At 42.2% G+C, this 15,799-nt stretch overlaps 1 protein-coding gene across 1 annotated transcript in view; it reads right to left on the minus strand.

Moving 5' to 3' along the window:
• Positions 1–15,799, minus strand: part of PLCB3 (phospholipase C beta 3) — a 201,313-nt gene that overhangs the window by 77,107 nt on the left and 108,407 nt on the right. The window contains exon 19 of the mRNA XM_068261207.1: positions 793–997. Within this exon, the coding sequence (XP_068117308.1) occupies positions 793–997 (205 nt within the window). The remainder of the gene's footprint in view (positions 1–792; positions 998–15,799) is intronic.

Genomic DNA, 15,799 nt, shown 5'->3' on the forward strand with positions numbered 1-15,799 from the left:
AAAAACAGTGCGTTGTGAATGACTCAAGTCTGCTCAAGAATGCACATGTACAGGCCTGTCTGCAGTTTACTAACGCACATCTGAATGATCCAGAGGAGAACTGGGTGAAAGTTTTGTAGTCAGAGGAGACCAAAATTGAGTTCTTTGGCATCAACTTAACTCGCCATGTTTGGAGGAAGCGGAATGTCAAATCCTGGCAGAGCACCTCCTTCTCTCAGTCAGGGCATTGAAAATGGGTCATGGAGAGGTATTCCAGCATAAAAATAACCCAAAGCACAAAGTCAAGGCAATAAAATAGTGGCTCAAGAAGCACATGAAAGTCCTGGTGTGGCCTAGTCAGCCTCCAGACCTTAATCTCACAGAAAAATCTGTGGAGGGAGCTAAAGGTTTAAGTTGCCAATCATCAGCCTCAAAACTTTACTGACTTGGAGAGGATCTGCAAAGAGGAATGGGTCACAATCCCTCCTGAGAGGTGTACAAACCTGGTCAAGAAACGTCTGACATCTGTGATTGCCAACGAGGGTTTTGTAAGCAAGTAAACTTTTGATGGAGGATCAAATATTTATTTCATTTAATACAATGCACATCAAGATCTGACTTTTGGTTTTTGAGTGGTGGTGTTATTCTGTCTCTAACAGCTACAATAAACTCACCATTACAATTATAGACTAATCATTTCTTGGTCAGAGGGAAAACGACCCAAACCAGTAGGGGATCAAAAACTTCTTTACCTCACTGTATTCAACTTTACACAGAATCAATGGTCCATCAAAAGCAATTGGCTGTACTCACTCTTGTTCCTCTTTAGATTTTTTCTGAAACCTCTTTTTTCGTGCACTTTGCAGCTTTATTGCTCCACTTTTTTGCTCCTTGCACAAAATCGACACCTTGCGCAGATGGTTGCGGTGCATACGACGCAATTCCTGGTACTGTCGACAAAGTAACTTCACAAAACTTTTCTGTAACTTCAATTCCTCAAGAGAAGGTGCTGGCACATCTAGTTTTGTTAAAAACACAAAAACCTCATAAATGAAGCCATAGGACAGAGCTTATAAACAAGGGCCATAGCAGCTAGGTCATTTATAACTGATCAATAATGCATTATTATAATTTTTTTTTACACCCTTAACATACAGGCATACATGTCAACCCCATTATGTATTATACAAGAAGTTACATTGCACACTGTGCTTGTCACTGTAATAATAATAAATAATACATATCACACTAATATCGAAATATGCATTCAGACTTACATTCTGCATGCACCTATTTTTGTTTGTCTCTACATTGTTGTTTTTATTGTTCGTAATAAAAAAAGGGTATCGGGAAACCAACGTTTAGAGATAAAAAAAAAAAGTTAAAAAAAAAATTTATATGGGTATGTATTTTGCTAGTGTTAGCTGTGCCCACTTTTTCTAGCCCTAACACACAATTACTCAACGACCTAGTTTGTGAGCTTTGCGGACTTTGGCATCAATAATTTGCATTGGAATTAAACAAATCTGATTGGCAGTGGCTCCACCCCCTTTTCTGTATTTGAACCCCAGTCACCCAATGACCAACTGTACCAGGTTTAAGGCATGTGACATTAACAGTGCAAAAATGTCAGCAATTAAATATTCCCCTTGAAAATCAATAGGTGAATATTAATCCCAGTCACCCAGTGACCAACTGTGTAAAGTTTAAGAACCCCATCATTAACAGTGTAAGAATGGCTGCTGTTTACATTTTCTCAGTGAAATTTGTATTTGTCTCTGCCCACTGATGACCTGGCGTTGCCCGGGTATGTATCTGGCTGGTGTTGGCTGTGCCCACTTTTTCTAACCCTAACACACAATTACTCAATGATTAAGTTTGTGAGCTCTGTGGTCTTTAGCATTAATAATTTGCATTGAAATGAAACAAATCTGATTGGCTGTTTGCGGCTCCACCTCCTTTTCTGAATCTTAACCCCAGTCACCCAATGACCAACTGTACCAGGTTTGAGGCTTGTGCCATTAACAGTGCAAGAATGGCAGCAATTAAATATTCCCCTTGAAAATCAATAGGTGAATTTTGATTGGCTTTTGTAGGCCCCACCCACTTTTCCTGAATATTAATCCCAGTCACCCAGTGACCAACTGTGCAATGTTTGAGAACCCTTCCACTAACAGTGTAAATATGGCTGCAGTTCACATTTTCCCAGTGAAATTTGTATTTGTCTCCGTCCACTTTTTGGTTATGGAGATACAAATTAGCCGATATGTTATTCCAGGTAATGTACTGTGTGTGTGCCAAATTTCATTCAAATCCGTTCAGCCATTGTTGCGTGATTAACAAACATCCAAACTTTCACATTTATAATATTACTGAGATGAAATAATCAGCCCAAGTTATGGGCAAATGTAGGGTGGAAAAAGGAAGTGAGGCCAATGGAGCGCAAATGCTATCTGTGTGCTCCACTTTGGTAATGATGGGGCTGTTCAAATCTAATGAGGTGCGCATCCCAAACTCCACAAATAAGGCCTCTTGCACACTACATGCGATTTCGATTTGGACTCGACTTTACATGCAATTCCGATTTTTCATTGGTACTGCATGCTGCTTTTTTTCTGTATTTTGTCTTTTTTGTTTTGATAGCATCCAGGGAAAATCGGAATCGCAAGTCGGAAACGCAAATTGAAATTGAAGTGCAGGGGGCCTGAGGGAGGGAAGAAGTGAGAGGGGTTGGAAGGGGGAGAGAGGGGGCAAAAGGAGAAGTGGTGGAAACTGCTATAAGTATTGGGGCGCAGGGGTGAAATAATGGGTGGACAAGTGAGGGAAATGTGAGAGACTGTTATTAGGATTTTTATTCAACATTACGGATTATAAACCTTGTGGACCAACACTCAAATGCAATTACACATTCAAGTAATGTTATATGAAGTCATGAGTTATTGAAAAAACAATTGATATCAAGCTCAACGTTTAGACAAACTGTAAGCATGGTTTGCAATTTAAAGATCCACTCCGTTTCCAAACAGGACACGTCTCTAGTACTATTTTGACCACTCCAGTTCCTTTTGATGGTTTCGATAACGCAGAATCTTAAGTGTGTGGGGTCTTTATTGTGTTTCTCTAGAAAATGTTTGGAAACTGAGTGTTCCACAAAACCTTTTCCAATGAGTTGCACATGATCCTCCAGCCTTTCCTTGAAGGCCCTCGTCGTTCTCTCTGAAAAGGATATTAATTTTTCCTTTTAAAATAATACCAGCTGCCCGACTCTCCTGCTGATCCTGTGTATCTAATACTTTCAGCCACAGCCCCTGAACAAGCATGCAGATCAGGTGCTCTGACTTTAGTCAGACTGGATTAGCTGCATGCTCATTTCAGGTGTGCGATTCAGCCACTACTGCAGCCAAAGAGTTCAGCAGGGCTGCCAGGCAACTGGTATTTTTTAAAAGGAAACATCCATACCCCCCCTCCGCTTAGGTGCACTTTAAGTCCACAAGGGCACTCAAGTAAGTAGACAGAAAATTTTCTGGTCGTACCAATGGTCTAGCACCATACAAAATAAATGGGATACAGTTGGGGACATCAAACTTGGAGAAAGACTTAGGAGTACTCATCGACAACAAGTTAAATAATCGTACTCAATGCCAAGCCGCTGCAGCTAAAGCTAACAAAATTTTGGGCTGCATTAAAAGGGAAATAACAACTCGAGATGCTAGCATAATATTGCCCCTGTTTAACTCTCTAGTAAGGCCACATCTGGAATACGGAATTCAGTTCTGGGCACCACATTACAGGAAAGATATTGCAGTCTTAGAGCAGGTGCAGAGACGAGCAACAAAATTAATACGTGGGATGGAAGGTCTCACTTACCAAGAAAGGATAGATAAACTGGGTTTATTTAGTCTAGAGAAAAGACGCCTTAGAGGGGATCTAATTAACATGTATAAATACATCAGAGGGCAATATAAAAGCTTGGCGGATGAGCTTTTTGTCCCTAGTCCCTTGGCAAAGGCGCCAGGTATGACTCACATTCTGCTGCTGTGTACTGTACTCCTACCCTTACTGCCTGATGAAGTGGGTATAGACCTGCGAAACGCGTTGTATTAAACCCCTGGAGTGTACCAATAAATATACCTTTGTTAAATTACACATCTTTCTTGTGTCTGCTTGAAGGAGGTAAGTCCACCACTGCCTCCTAAGCAATTTTAAATATTTTAAATATTGTTTTTATCCTTTTGGCGCCGCTGTTCAGTTCATAATACATTCTCAAAGGACTAGAGGACATGATCTGCGCATGGAGGAAAAACGTTTTAGACATTTATTTAGGAAAGGGTTCTTTACAGTAAGAGTGATTAAGATGTGGAATGCATTGCCACAGGAAGTAGTTATGGCAAACTCTATACCTGCAATTTAAAGGGGGCTTAGATGCTTTCCTTGCGTTGAAAGACATCCATGGCTAAAATTACTAGGTAATGCCTAATGATGTTGATCCAGGGATTTTATCTGATTGCCATCTGGAGTCTGGAAGGATTTTTTTTCCCTTTTGGGGCTAATTGGACCATGCCTTGTAAGGGTTTTTCGCCTACCTCTGGATCAACAGGGATATGTGAGGGAGTAGGCTGGTGTTGGTGTTGTACTTTGTACTCTGGTTGAACTCGATGGACATATGTCTTTTTTCAACCCAAATAACTATGTAAATAGGCCCTTAATTGGAAATGGCTGTGCAGTAGCACTCCATGTAAAGGTAACCAGCTTCCTACGCATAAATGTACATGTTTTACAACCTTTACATCTGCCACATTTACAAAAACCTTTTAATGGTGAAACGTGCACCGGGACAGTCCTGGGGGGTCATTATGATTATTCACCAATTGTCCCACAGACTAGGCGCTCTCCTGCAATTGAAGTCAGGACTGTCCGTAAGTAATGGACCAATCACTGAGTCACCCCTCAGAATGTGCAAGTGTCTGTGCAATATTTTCGTAATATCCCGGTGCTGGAGACTGTATTGGATGAAAAACTTTACTGCGTCTTTTTCTTTATCCTCCATTACTTGAGTCTGTTTTAACGGTAGATCTGGCCACCACTCCAATCTGATCTCTAGTGATCCTACTAATAAGTCATAGACCTTAGCAACAAAACGTGTGATTAACAAATCACTTTGTTCAGTGAAGTTCGTTGTCAGGGTGCAGTTCTTCCGCACTCTCAAGGGACCCCTTTAATCCAAGGTAGATAATAGTTTGTGGTAGGGATGTACCCATTACGGTCAGTGTCCTTAAAGTATGTTTTGGTAATGAACTTATGAGATTGGAGTTGAATGGTCCGATCTAGAAAGTGTATTTCGTTGGGACTGGTCACACAGATGAACACGAGGTTGTCTGTATTATTATTGATGTGGTCAATAAAAGGGGGCACAGCAAGGCCTAATCACTCTCCCAAACAACCACCACATCATCTATGTATCTCTTCCAAAGTTTCAATGGTGGGAACCAGAATCGTTCTTCCCAGACAGATAAAAAGAGGTTAGCGAGACTAGGGGCTAATTTTGCCCCATCAACATATCCACCCTTTGTAAGAAAAATGCCATCAAACCAAAAATAATTATGGTTCATGGCAAACCTTGTATGATAAAATCAATCTGGGTATCATTTAATGTACCATTCTAATATAGGCACGTTTAAACCCCTTCAATACCTGCTTTCTGTTCGATTACCATATACAACGAAGAGATATCTGCTGCTATTATAACACAGAGGGCCCTGAAGCACCAGAGATACCAATATTTCCAGTAAATGACTAGAGTCCCTCAGATATGAGGGAATTAAGGGTACTAGTGGCTGCAGAAAATGATCAACAAATTCTCCCAATCTTGAAGTGATAGATAAAACTCCACTAACTATGGGCATGCCAGGGTCTTGGCTTTTATGAGGTTTTGGTAAGTATTAGATAACCAGGGTGTTGATATTGGAGGGAACTAGATAATATGTTTCTAAGCTGGTGAGGAGGCTATCAGTTTCTCCCTTATAGACCAGTACATATAATTCCTTAAAAACTTGCTCTCCCTCAGTGCAAGGTAAGTATTAGTGTCACTTAGCAACCGTGCCATCTCATCTCTATAATTGGATCTATTTAGCAGTACAAGCCCCCTGCGTCGCTAGCCCTATTTTAGGGGGCCCGCGCCCCCAATATGTCCTAGGGTGCCCCCAATCTATTCACAGGGGTGCCCCGCCGCTAGGACCTGGAGGGGTCACAGCATGAGGGGAGAGCTATGGCCACAGTCGGCGGGGAGGGGGGACGGTCCTCCCCTCCCTCACCTCTGGCTCTCTCCTCCGTGCTCCCCTCCAGCATTGAATAGTGGTTATGCAGGCGGCGGGCAGCGGCAGATAAATACCTTCCTTGCGTTCCAGCGCGGACGTTTCTCCCTCTAGTGTCTGACGCTACTTCCTGTTTATACAGGAAGTCGTGTCAGAAGCTAGAGAGAGGAGCATCCGTGGAACGCAAGGAAGGTATGTATCTGCTGCTGTCCCGCCGCCTGCAGTGTGCTGATCTCTGCTGCCTACAGTATGTACAGTATAAGCTGTTCTCTAGTGCCTGCACTGTGTGCTGATCTACCTCCAGTGTAGACAGTATAAGGTGTTACTCTGGGCCTTGACTGATTTTAGACCAGCTGTATTGTATGCTGATCCCTGCTACTTTCAGTATGTACAGTATTAGTTGTAAAGCCTGGTACACATACAATTTTGATTAGCCAATTTTAGCTCTGTTCATCAAATGCATTGTCTGTTGGCCCACTTACTGCATGGGGGTGGTAAAATTGGTCAGTGATTGACCAATCAAAATTGTATGTGCGTATACATCTTTGATCTATGTCTATACTGATTGTAAATTATCTAAATAAAGGACAGGGGGCTCCATCCAATATTTTGATGGGCAGGCCCATTATCTGTAGCTTACACCGCTGCTAAGTTCATGTACATTTGGCCCCACCCATGGCCACGCCCACTCACAATATGACCACGCCCATTTTTGCCACCACCTTGTGCCCACAGGTGCCCCCAATCTCCAAGGATCCTAGGAACGCCCCTGAGCCCCCATCAGCCGGTTTTACCCCTAGATGTTTTTCATCCATCAGAGCCACACATAGCCTTATGTGCTTCCATAATATCCTTAGGCTCTTTAACTTCTAGGGTATGAATATCCTTAAAGATTTCTTTTTTTTAAACTGTTTTTATTAAAGTAACAAATCACGTAAACAGCATATTAACAGTATAACATTTTTCAAAACTTGTGCGTACACAGCATAGTAATATGTCTTAAACATTTAAGCAGTTACGAATAGAGAGAAAGAACATATGATAATCAAATACACCATAAAAATTGTGGGATAGAATAAGGCAGAACACTGTACTATAATAAAATAAAGACTCACCAAGTCTTAGGACCAAGAAAATAACTGACGGCAGAGGCAGTAAAAAATAGAGCGTAACAAGTTGACCAAGGCTCCCATATGTCTTCAAATTTGGACTTCATATTGGAGAGGTAAAAAGTGAGTTTCTCCAGCAGGTAGATAGCCTGGATCTTATGGGCAAGGAAAATACAGGCGGGAGGTGAGACCTCCACTTTTTAGCAATCAGTGTTTGAGCGGCGTTACATGCCTGAGCTATGAAAGAGCATTCATGTTTATTGCAGTCCGGGACTGGTTTATGAAAAAGGGCTACTAGGGTGTTCTTATGGAGGTGAATGTCAAGAACCTCAGAAATTAAAAGGAAGCAGTCATCCCAGAATGCACTCACAGCTGGGCATGACCACCAACAGTGGGTCTGATCACTGGGAGACCCGCAGCCTCTAAAGCACTCATCTGAACCCAATAAGCCACAGGAATAGAGTTTCTGGGAGGGGGGGGGGGGGTCCTATACCAATCATAGAATATTTTATATGCTCTCTCTTTAAGGTCCAGGTTAATAGAGGTCTTACTCATGCTCTGGAAAATCAAGTCCCATTCTGCCTGGTTCGAGTTAATATCAAGTCTTTCCTGCCATTTAAGCATGGGAGGGATCACAGCAGGTAGGCGTTGATACCAGAGATATGAGTATATAGTGGAGACTAGGCCTCTGCTATGAGGAGAAAGCGAGAACATAGCTAGTAGATGAGCATGAAGATTTATGAGGTTCACCTTCAAAAATTTATTGACAAAACCTCTGATCTGTAAATACCGGAAAAGCTCAGACAATGGAAAGGAGTATTTTTCTTGCAATTGTTGCCAGCTAAGGGGAATGCCATCAATTAGGAGGTCTGCTACTCAGAAAATAGATTTAGAGCGCCAGAGAGCCCAGGTACCAACCTCTCAACCTAAAAAGAAAATCTCTATTGCAAAACAAGGAAGCTTTAGAGGAGCACCAAGCTTTTAGGGTAAGTCTCTGGCGAATAAATCTCCAACAATGTAGAGTGTCCAGTATTGCATGGGCCAAAGGGGAAATAGTGATTGAGCGATGGGGGGTCCACAGTGATGAGGCAATAGGAAGATGGGAGACCAGAGCAGACTAAGTCAACCCATGGAAGAGAGCCTGGCTTAGCCGACCATTGAACCATTTGGGTCAGTCTGGAGGCATAAAAAGTACCACCTGAGGACATATCCCTGGCCAGGTAGTGGTACCTCACCTTAGGGGGCTTCCCTCCCCAGGTACATTTGGTCACATGAGATTGTAATTTCTTAATATCTGAGTGGGATATGCAGCAAGTCAGAAATCTAAATAGATAGAGGATCTTGGGGAGAAGGTTCATCTGTACAGCGTTAATACAGCCTGAGAGGGAAAGGGAGTATGAAGACCATTCCCCTAGGGAAGTATTTAAGACTGTCAGTTTAAAACCAAATTTGGAAGCCAGGGCCCTCTGCTGTTCCTCTGAAAGACCAAATACCATTTCTTCAGATTTAGCGGCATTAACTTTAAAACCCGAGACCGAGCAGAAAGAGTCCAAGATTTTAAAGAAGTTTGGGAGTGACGTATGGGGGCTAGTAACTGAGAAAATAGTGTCGTCCGCAAAAAGTGCGATCTTGAACGAACGGTTGCCGACGTCAACACCCAAGACCTCAGAACACCTCCTAACTGAAATGGCTAAAGGCTCAATGCAGAAGGCGAAGAGGAGAGGGGATAGGGGACACCCCTGCCTTGTGCCGTTAAGGATAGGGAAAGAATCTGAAAACAAACCCATATTGCAGATATTTGCTAACGAACCTGTGTAGAGGCTCCTGACAACATTTAAAAATTCCCCACCAAAACCAAATGACTAGAGCACCAGGCGAAGGTAACGCCAGTCGACCCTGACAAACGTCTTCTCGGGGTCAAGGGACAGCAAAAGAGAAGACGTTCGACAGGATCCCATGTAGTCCCACCAGGCCCAGCATGCGGCGTATGTTGTCCGTGGTCTGACAGTCTGGAACAAAGCCTGTCTGGTAAGGATGTATCAATGATGGAAGTATACGGTTCAGCCAAAAGGCAAGAATTTTAGAGAATAGTTTTTTTATGTCAGTATTTATGAGCGAGATGGGCCTATAATTTGTGATCTCAGTAGGATCCCGACCAGGTTTAGGTAGTACTACTATAGTGGCAGTGAGCATTTTTTTAGAGAAGTCTTCTTTGCTAGTCATAATTTTGTTAAACAGGGAGGCAAGTTCGGGAGCCAACGCTTTTTTAAATTCTTTGTAGTATGCGGCTGAGAAGCCATCAGGGCCATGAGCTTTCACTAATTTGAGAGTTTTAATGGCGCCCAGTACCTCTACAGAGGTGATGGGAGCATTAAGGTCATCTTTAACAGCTGCGTCTATTTTAGGAATAGAAATTTGGGAGAGATAGTGGAGAATGTCAGGAGCCTTTACGTTATTACGGTCAGTAGTATTGCCATTATATAAATTGGTGTAGTACGATTCAAACTCCCTGACTATATGGGCGGGATTATATGTTAAGTGCTCCTGCGAGTTCTTAATAGGATGTAATCTGTTAGCAGCTAGCTTTTGATTGAGTTTTCTGGCCAGAAGGGAATCTGGTTTATTGGCTTTCGTGTAGAACTTTTGACCTGTAAATCTAAGGGACCTTTGCTTTGGAAAAGAGAAGGGAGCGAAGTTCTACTCTAAGGGCTTGCAGTTTCCCCAGTAGGTCTGGATTATGAGTTTGGACATGTTGCAATTCAAGCTGTTTGATTTGAGTCTGCATGTTAACCAAAGCTAGTTTAATAGAGCATTTTCTAATGGCCGCTAACTTAATTAGTTCGCCCCGGATGGTGGCCTTGTGGGCTGCCCATCTAATCCCCAGAGTGGTGTCTGAGCTGGAATTTAAGGAAAAGAACTGTGATATAGAGGACGCAATGGTGGATTTGATGTCCTGATCGATTAGCATGGTTTTGTTAAGCCTCCAAATCCCCCTTCCTCTCTGGAACTTCAGCTTTAGCTCAGCACTAACCATGGCGTGATCTAACCACGATATCCCTGAATGCTTAACAGAGAACACATTTTCAATCAGGGAGTCATCCATAAATATAAAATCGATTAGGGAATCAAAGATTTCTTAAAGTATTCTATACAGTACAACGTGTATTAAGAATGAGTAGATTAAAAGTAGAAGCATTGATTACATAAACCACTAATCAGAAGATATCTTTCCACACTCCCATTCACAGTACCATTCGATGGGGCTTTCTTGCTTAAAAACATTTTTTAATATTTAGGTGTCTAATCATTTTGTGGGCATCTACGGAAAGTTGAAATTTCCTTAAGGGCTTAGGCGGGGCAAATTTCAGGCCCTTATCCAAGAGTCTGTGGTAAGGACCTGCTAACTAAAATTAAAAGTATTATTAGTTTGGTACCAACTGTTGTCAATCAAATTAAAGTGAACCTCCACTTTAAAAATCTACTCAGCAGCACTGAAAAGGCTTGGTGTTTCTTTAACAGTTTCACAGCATCAGAACTTTGTTTCTTACCCAAGCCACATTTTTTGCACAGAAGCTAAGCTCCACCCCATCAAAGAAATCTGCCTAGGCATTTTTATCCGATGCTGTGCAAAGCATTATGGGGATTTGTATGTTGTTATTCTCCTTCTGCTGTTTTAGCACACAGTTTTTTAAATTTTAAATTTGAGATTTGAAGCCTAGAGCGCACAGCTGGGAGGGGTGATCAGGGTACAGGACAGTTGGAACTGTGTCTCATGCTCCTTGTCACCTCCTTTCAACCAAAAAGATGGCTGCCCCTCATGAAATCACAAACATTTGCCTGTTCTTTTAAAACAGGGTGGGTAAGAGAATATATTACCTATCTATTTTAATTAGCATAACTAATGTAACTTAATGACAGTATTTTGGTTTAGGCTGAAGTTCCCCTTTAAGTATTCTGTAGAAAGCACAAATACTGATGTAAAGACAGCCAAGCCTTGCATCTTTCATTGCTGTGAAAGGTTAAAGCATAACTTTCCTGCACATTATTCTTATTTGCAATTTAGAGGTTGAATTTCTAAGACTGAATTTCAGCATTTAAATCTGTTTAATTCAGGCGCAAATGTAACGCTGAGTGGAAGTCACTAGCTAGACAAAACAATATGACTAGTTCTCACCGGGTGAGACCAGTACCGAGATGACAAGAAAATAATAAAAGTAGGATCCCTAGGCCAAAGAACTGTTTCGCAAATACTAATTACTTGCGAATACAGGAGAAGAGTAGTCAGAGACAGGCCGAGATCAGGAATCCCATGACTGAGGTACAAGAGGAATGAGCAATAAGCGAAGTCAGGAACAAGCAAAGGTCATAATGAAAATCAGATAGGCAAAAGTACAGGAGGATAAGTCGAGAGGCAGAGTCAAGAACAAGCAAAGATCAAACAAATCACGATAAATAATACTAGTATACGTATATATTGGCAATGAACCAATATATAACGTAACACTAGAAAAATAACAAACAGCTGACTAAGATACCTATATATGGGCAATGAACCAATAAATCACGTAGCACAAGAAGCTAGCTAGGCCCATAGCACACAGATGAACTGTTAGCTATACTGGACAAGGAGCAACTGACAAGCCAGGGTTTATATACAGGGAATAGTTGACAGGCCAAGCCTCCAGTAAATTCAGGCCAATCAGGAAGGTCCCTGCAGCAAGTGTCAGCATTCAGCTGACACACCTCAAACACGCCTCCTGAGCCTATAAAGGCAGCTCTAAGCTGCACGAGTCCTCCTATAGACACTGCCAGGATCAACATGCCGACTCACATCTGCAAGAAAGCCGGGGATGCCGCTGGACAAAGAAGAAGAGGAAGCTTGCTGCAGCTGCTCAGTACTGTCAGAGCACTCGCTGGAGACAACAGGAGGTAAATTCTTTACAGCAAAATAGAAATAGTAGCATTTCCAACTTTTCAGTCCCATCTGGTTATCAGCAGTGATTGCTCATCAAACAGAAGTGTTCTGACCCCAGTTTACTCTTCTGGAGAGTTTCTAATCTCAACTGCCTCTATGACATAAATAAAAGTATTGGTTTATTAAACCCTTGATTAACCCTTAATTGAAAAATAAAAATAAATGAAAAAGAGCTCAAGGTTCATCAATGTCTGATAGCAACATCTGTCGCATTTTGTGCAACAGTGGGATCAAGGGAAGAAGAGCCACAAACATACAGTACTTCTATTCAGGAAGTTAACTATAAAATACTAACCACATGGCATAAGACCCCTGCAGAGATCAACAAAATTCTTCCAGAGATTGCTGGCGAGGTGTTCATTTACATGTGACATTTGACCATATAAGTTGGGACTGCCCAAGGATTGAAGTGTTTTGGAAACAGGTATATCACTCAATACCATTCAGTAGATTTTCCATGCTCCTCCACCACACTGGAAAGTCAGTCAAGACATATAAAAACTTCCTTCTGATTCATTCTCTTAATGCAGCGAAGGCCCTTGTCCCTCGCTAGTGGAAATCCCCTAGGGTACCTACCATTAAAGTATGGCTCACGAAAATGGATTTCATTTACACTATGGAGGAACTCAGAGCAGTCAAACTGGATAGATCTGATAAGTTCACTATTACGTTGGCCAAGTGGGTGGATTTCAAAGACCCAGAGGACTATTTGGCCCTAACATCTTAATATGAACAACACTATGTGGGTTGTGGACACGCGGACTCCCCCCAAAGATAACTTGGGGGCATCCATCCTGGACTAGTGGCTTGGGTATAATTGTTCTTACAGAGGTTGGGACCCATGGGTGGATGGGCAGGTTTACTTGATGGGATACTTTGATACAGGATGAGGCTAGTTGGGAGATGTGGACTCCTGATGGTTATGCTGATACATGACTGCATTGCTATTAGTAATCTTGTGTACTATGTTCTTAGTATTCTGTGGTTTTGAAACTGAACAAATGTATGTTGTAATATTTCTCTGTCTTGCTAATAAAACTTTTAGAGTAAAAAGAAAAAGCCACAGAAAAAAAAATAAAATAAAAAGCCAGACTGAACCGTGGTGTCTGGCTTTTTCTTGCTACTCAACAACATAAAAATTATAATCTAGGCTGGACTACATGCATCTCAGCATATGTCAGTAAATGACCTGCACTCTGTCCTTCTGGATCATTCCCTCCGTGTAATTTTGCTTCAATGGTCCCAACTATGAAGAGAACTACTCCAGTACATCCATTTTGGATTTGCAAATTATTGTTTTTTGACCTTAATAAAAATATAGTTCATGTTGCCTGGGATACTTTTAAGCTACACAGAAGAACGACACCTAAATAGGAAGATCCACAAACTCAGGCAAGACAGTTTAGTATTAGAAAGAGTCACACTGAGAATTGCTTTGGCTTATGCAAAACTCTCAGTTACCATTCCTTGCTCAGTGCTTCATAAACTCCAGAAAGATGTGCTTTGCTTTATTTGCAGGGCTGTGGCGTTGGTACAAAAATCCTCAGACTCTGACTCCTCAGGTCAGTATTCCACCGACTCCTCTAATTTGCATATTACAATCTCGTTGATTGAAGGTATGTAACATAAAATGCATCTCTTAACTGGCAACGCTTAGAAATTTAAAAATAACAACTGAACTGAGAGGGATATGGAGGCTATCCAACTGATCTTCTGCCTCTAATACTTTTAGTCATAGACTTAGGCCTCGTTCACATCATACGCGCTTCCATGCGCATTTGGAAGCGTGTATGACGTGGTAACATGCAAGAATGGCAGAAAGGTATAGACAGCCCTTCTGTCGTTCCCATCAAGTGCGCTGCGCAGCAGTACGATGCGCTATGATGCGCTTGCGTATTGCTGCATGCATTCTGCCCGCAAGCACAGAGCTGACCCATTCAATGTCAAAGGATGGGATCAGCAGTGCAGCGAGTAGCAGCACAGATGGCACGCGATCATACGTGTTGCATTCCGATCTCACGGCCATCTGCGTGCATTGATGTGAACGAGGCCTAAAACTAGTCCTTGGTAAGAGTACTTGGAGAAGGTACAGACAGGAACAAAGAACATCTATCAGGCCATAGGCAATGTAACTGTGGGTACATGTAAGAGTGATGTGCAGGTACTACTCTGCAGGAGAATGAGGGGATTCTTCCTCCCTTACACAATTTTTCATGTACAATCTAAACCATCTTTATTGGTGATAGACAACACCTCTGTGTTCAATGTGCACAACATTCTAAGTGGATTCCCTGCATTTCTGTGGGGAGTGGATATGTAGAGTATAACTGTGTAACTTAAAGTAAACCTGAGACAGATGAAAGTTTTATACATACCTGGGGGTTCCTCCAGCCCCCTTAGGCTAATCAGTCCCTTGTTGTCCTCGGGCACTTGAGCCAGTCCGGCGTAGTGCGCATGCACACACTCCGCAGCCAGGAAAGTACTACACCTGCACAGCACTATTGCGCAGATGCAGAACGCTCCTAGCTGTGGAAGTGGCAAGCGGCCGGACTGTGCTGACTGGCTGAATTACCGGGACTCACAGTCCAGGTGGCAGAAGAGGACAGCAAGGGACTTATTAGCCTGAAGGGGGATGGAGGAAGCCCCAGGTATTGCATAGCTATTACATAGTTATTTGGGTTGAAAAAAGACATACGTCCATTGAGTTCAACCAGAGAACAATGTACAACACCAGCCTGCTCCCTCACATATCCCTGTTGATCCAGAGGAAGGCGAAAAACCCTTACAAGGCATGGTCCAATTAGCCCAAAAAGGGAAAAAAATTCCTTCCCGACTCCAGATGGCAATCAGATAAAATCCCTGGATCATTATCATTGGGCATTACCTAGTAATTGTAGCCATGGATGTCTTTCAACGCAAGGAAAGACCCCTTTAAATGCAGGTATAGAATTTACCATAACGACTTCCTGTGGCAATGCATTCCACATCTTAATCACTCTTACTGTAAAGTACCCTTTAAATAAATGGCTAAAACGTTTTTCCTCCATGCGCAGATCATGTTCTCTATTCCTTTGAGAAGGCCTAGGGACAAAAAGCTCATCCACCAAGCTTTTATATTACCCTCTGATGTATTTATACATGTTAATTACAATTGAAGAGAAATCGAGAGCCCAATATGGTGTAGTATGTCAAGATTGAATAATTGAGACAATGAGATGGTAATACTCACAAACATGGGTTACCGCTCAGGTAACCACTCAATAGGCAGGTGAGGAGATTAGACCTGTCCTCACTCAGGATTAAGAAGTCGCTCTCTGTAGATAGGATAAAAAGGGTAGATCACCCCTCCACCTGGGGTGGACTTGAATATACTGGTAGGTGAACAGAGGCGCCAGTAGAATAAAAGTACATAAACATTTTTAAAA

The sequence above is a fragment of the Hyperolius riggenbachi genome, chromosome 11 (genome assembly GCF_040937935.1).
Source record: "Hyperolius riggenbachi isolate aHypRig1 chromosome 11, aHypRig1.pri, whole genome shotgun sequence".
Lineage (NCBI taxonomy): Eukaryota > Metazoa > Chordata > Amphibia > Anura > Hyperoliidae > Hyperolius > Hyperolius riggenbachi.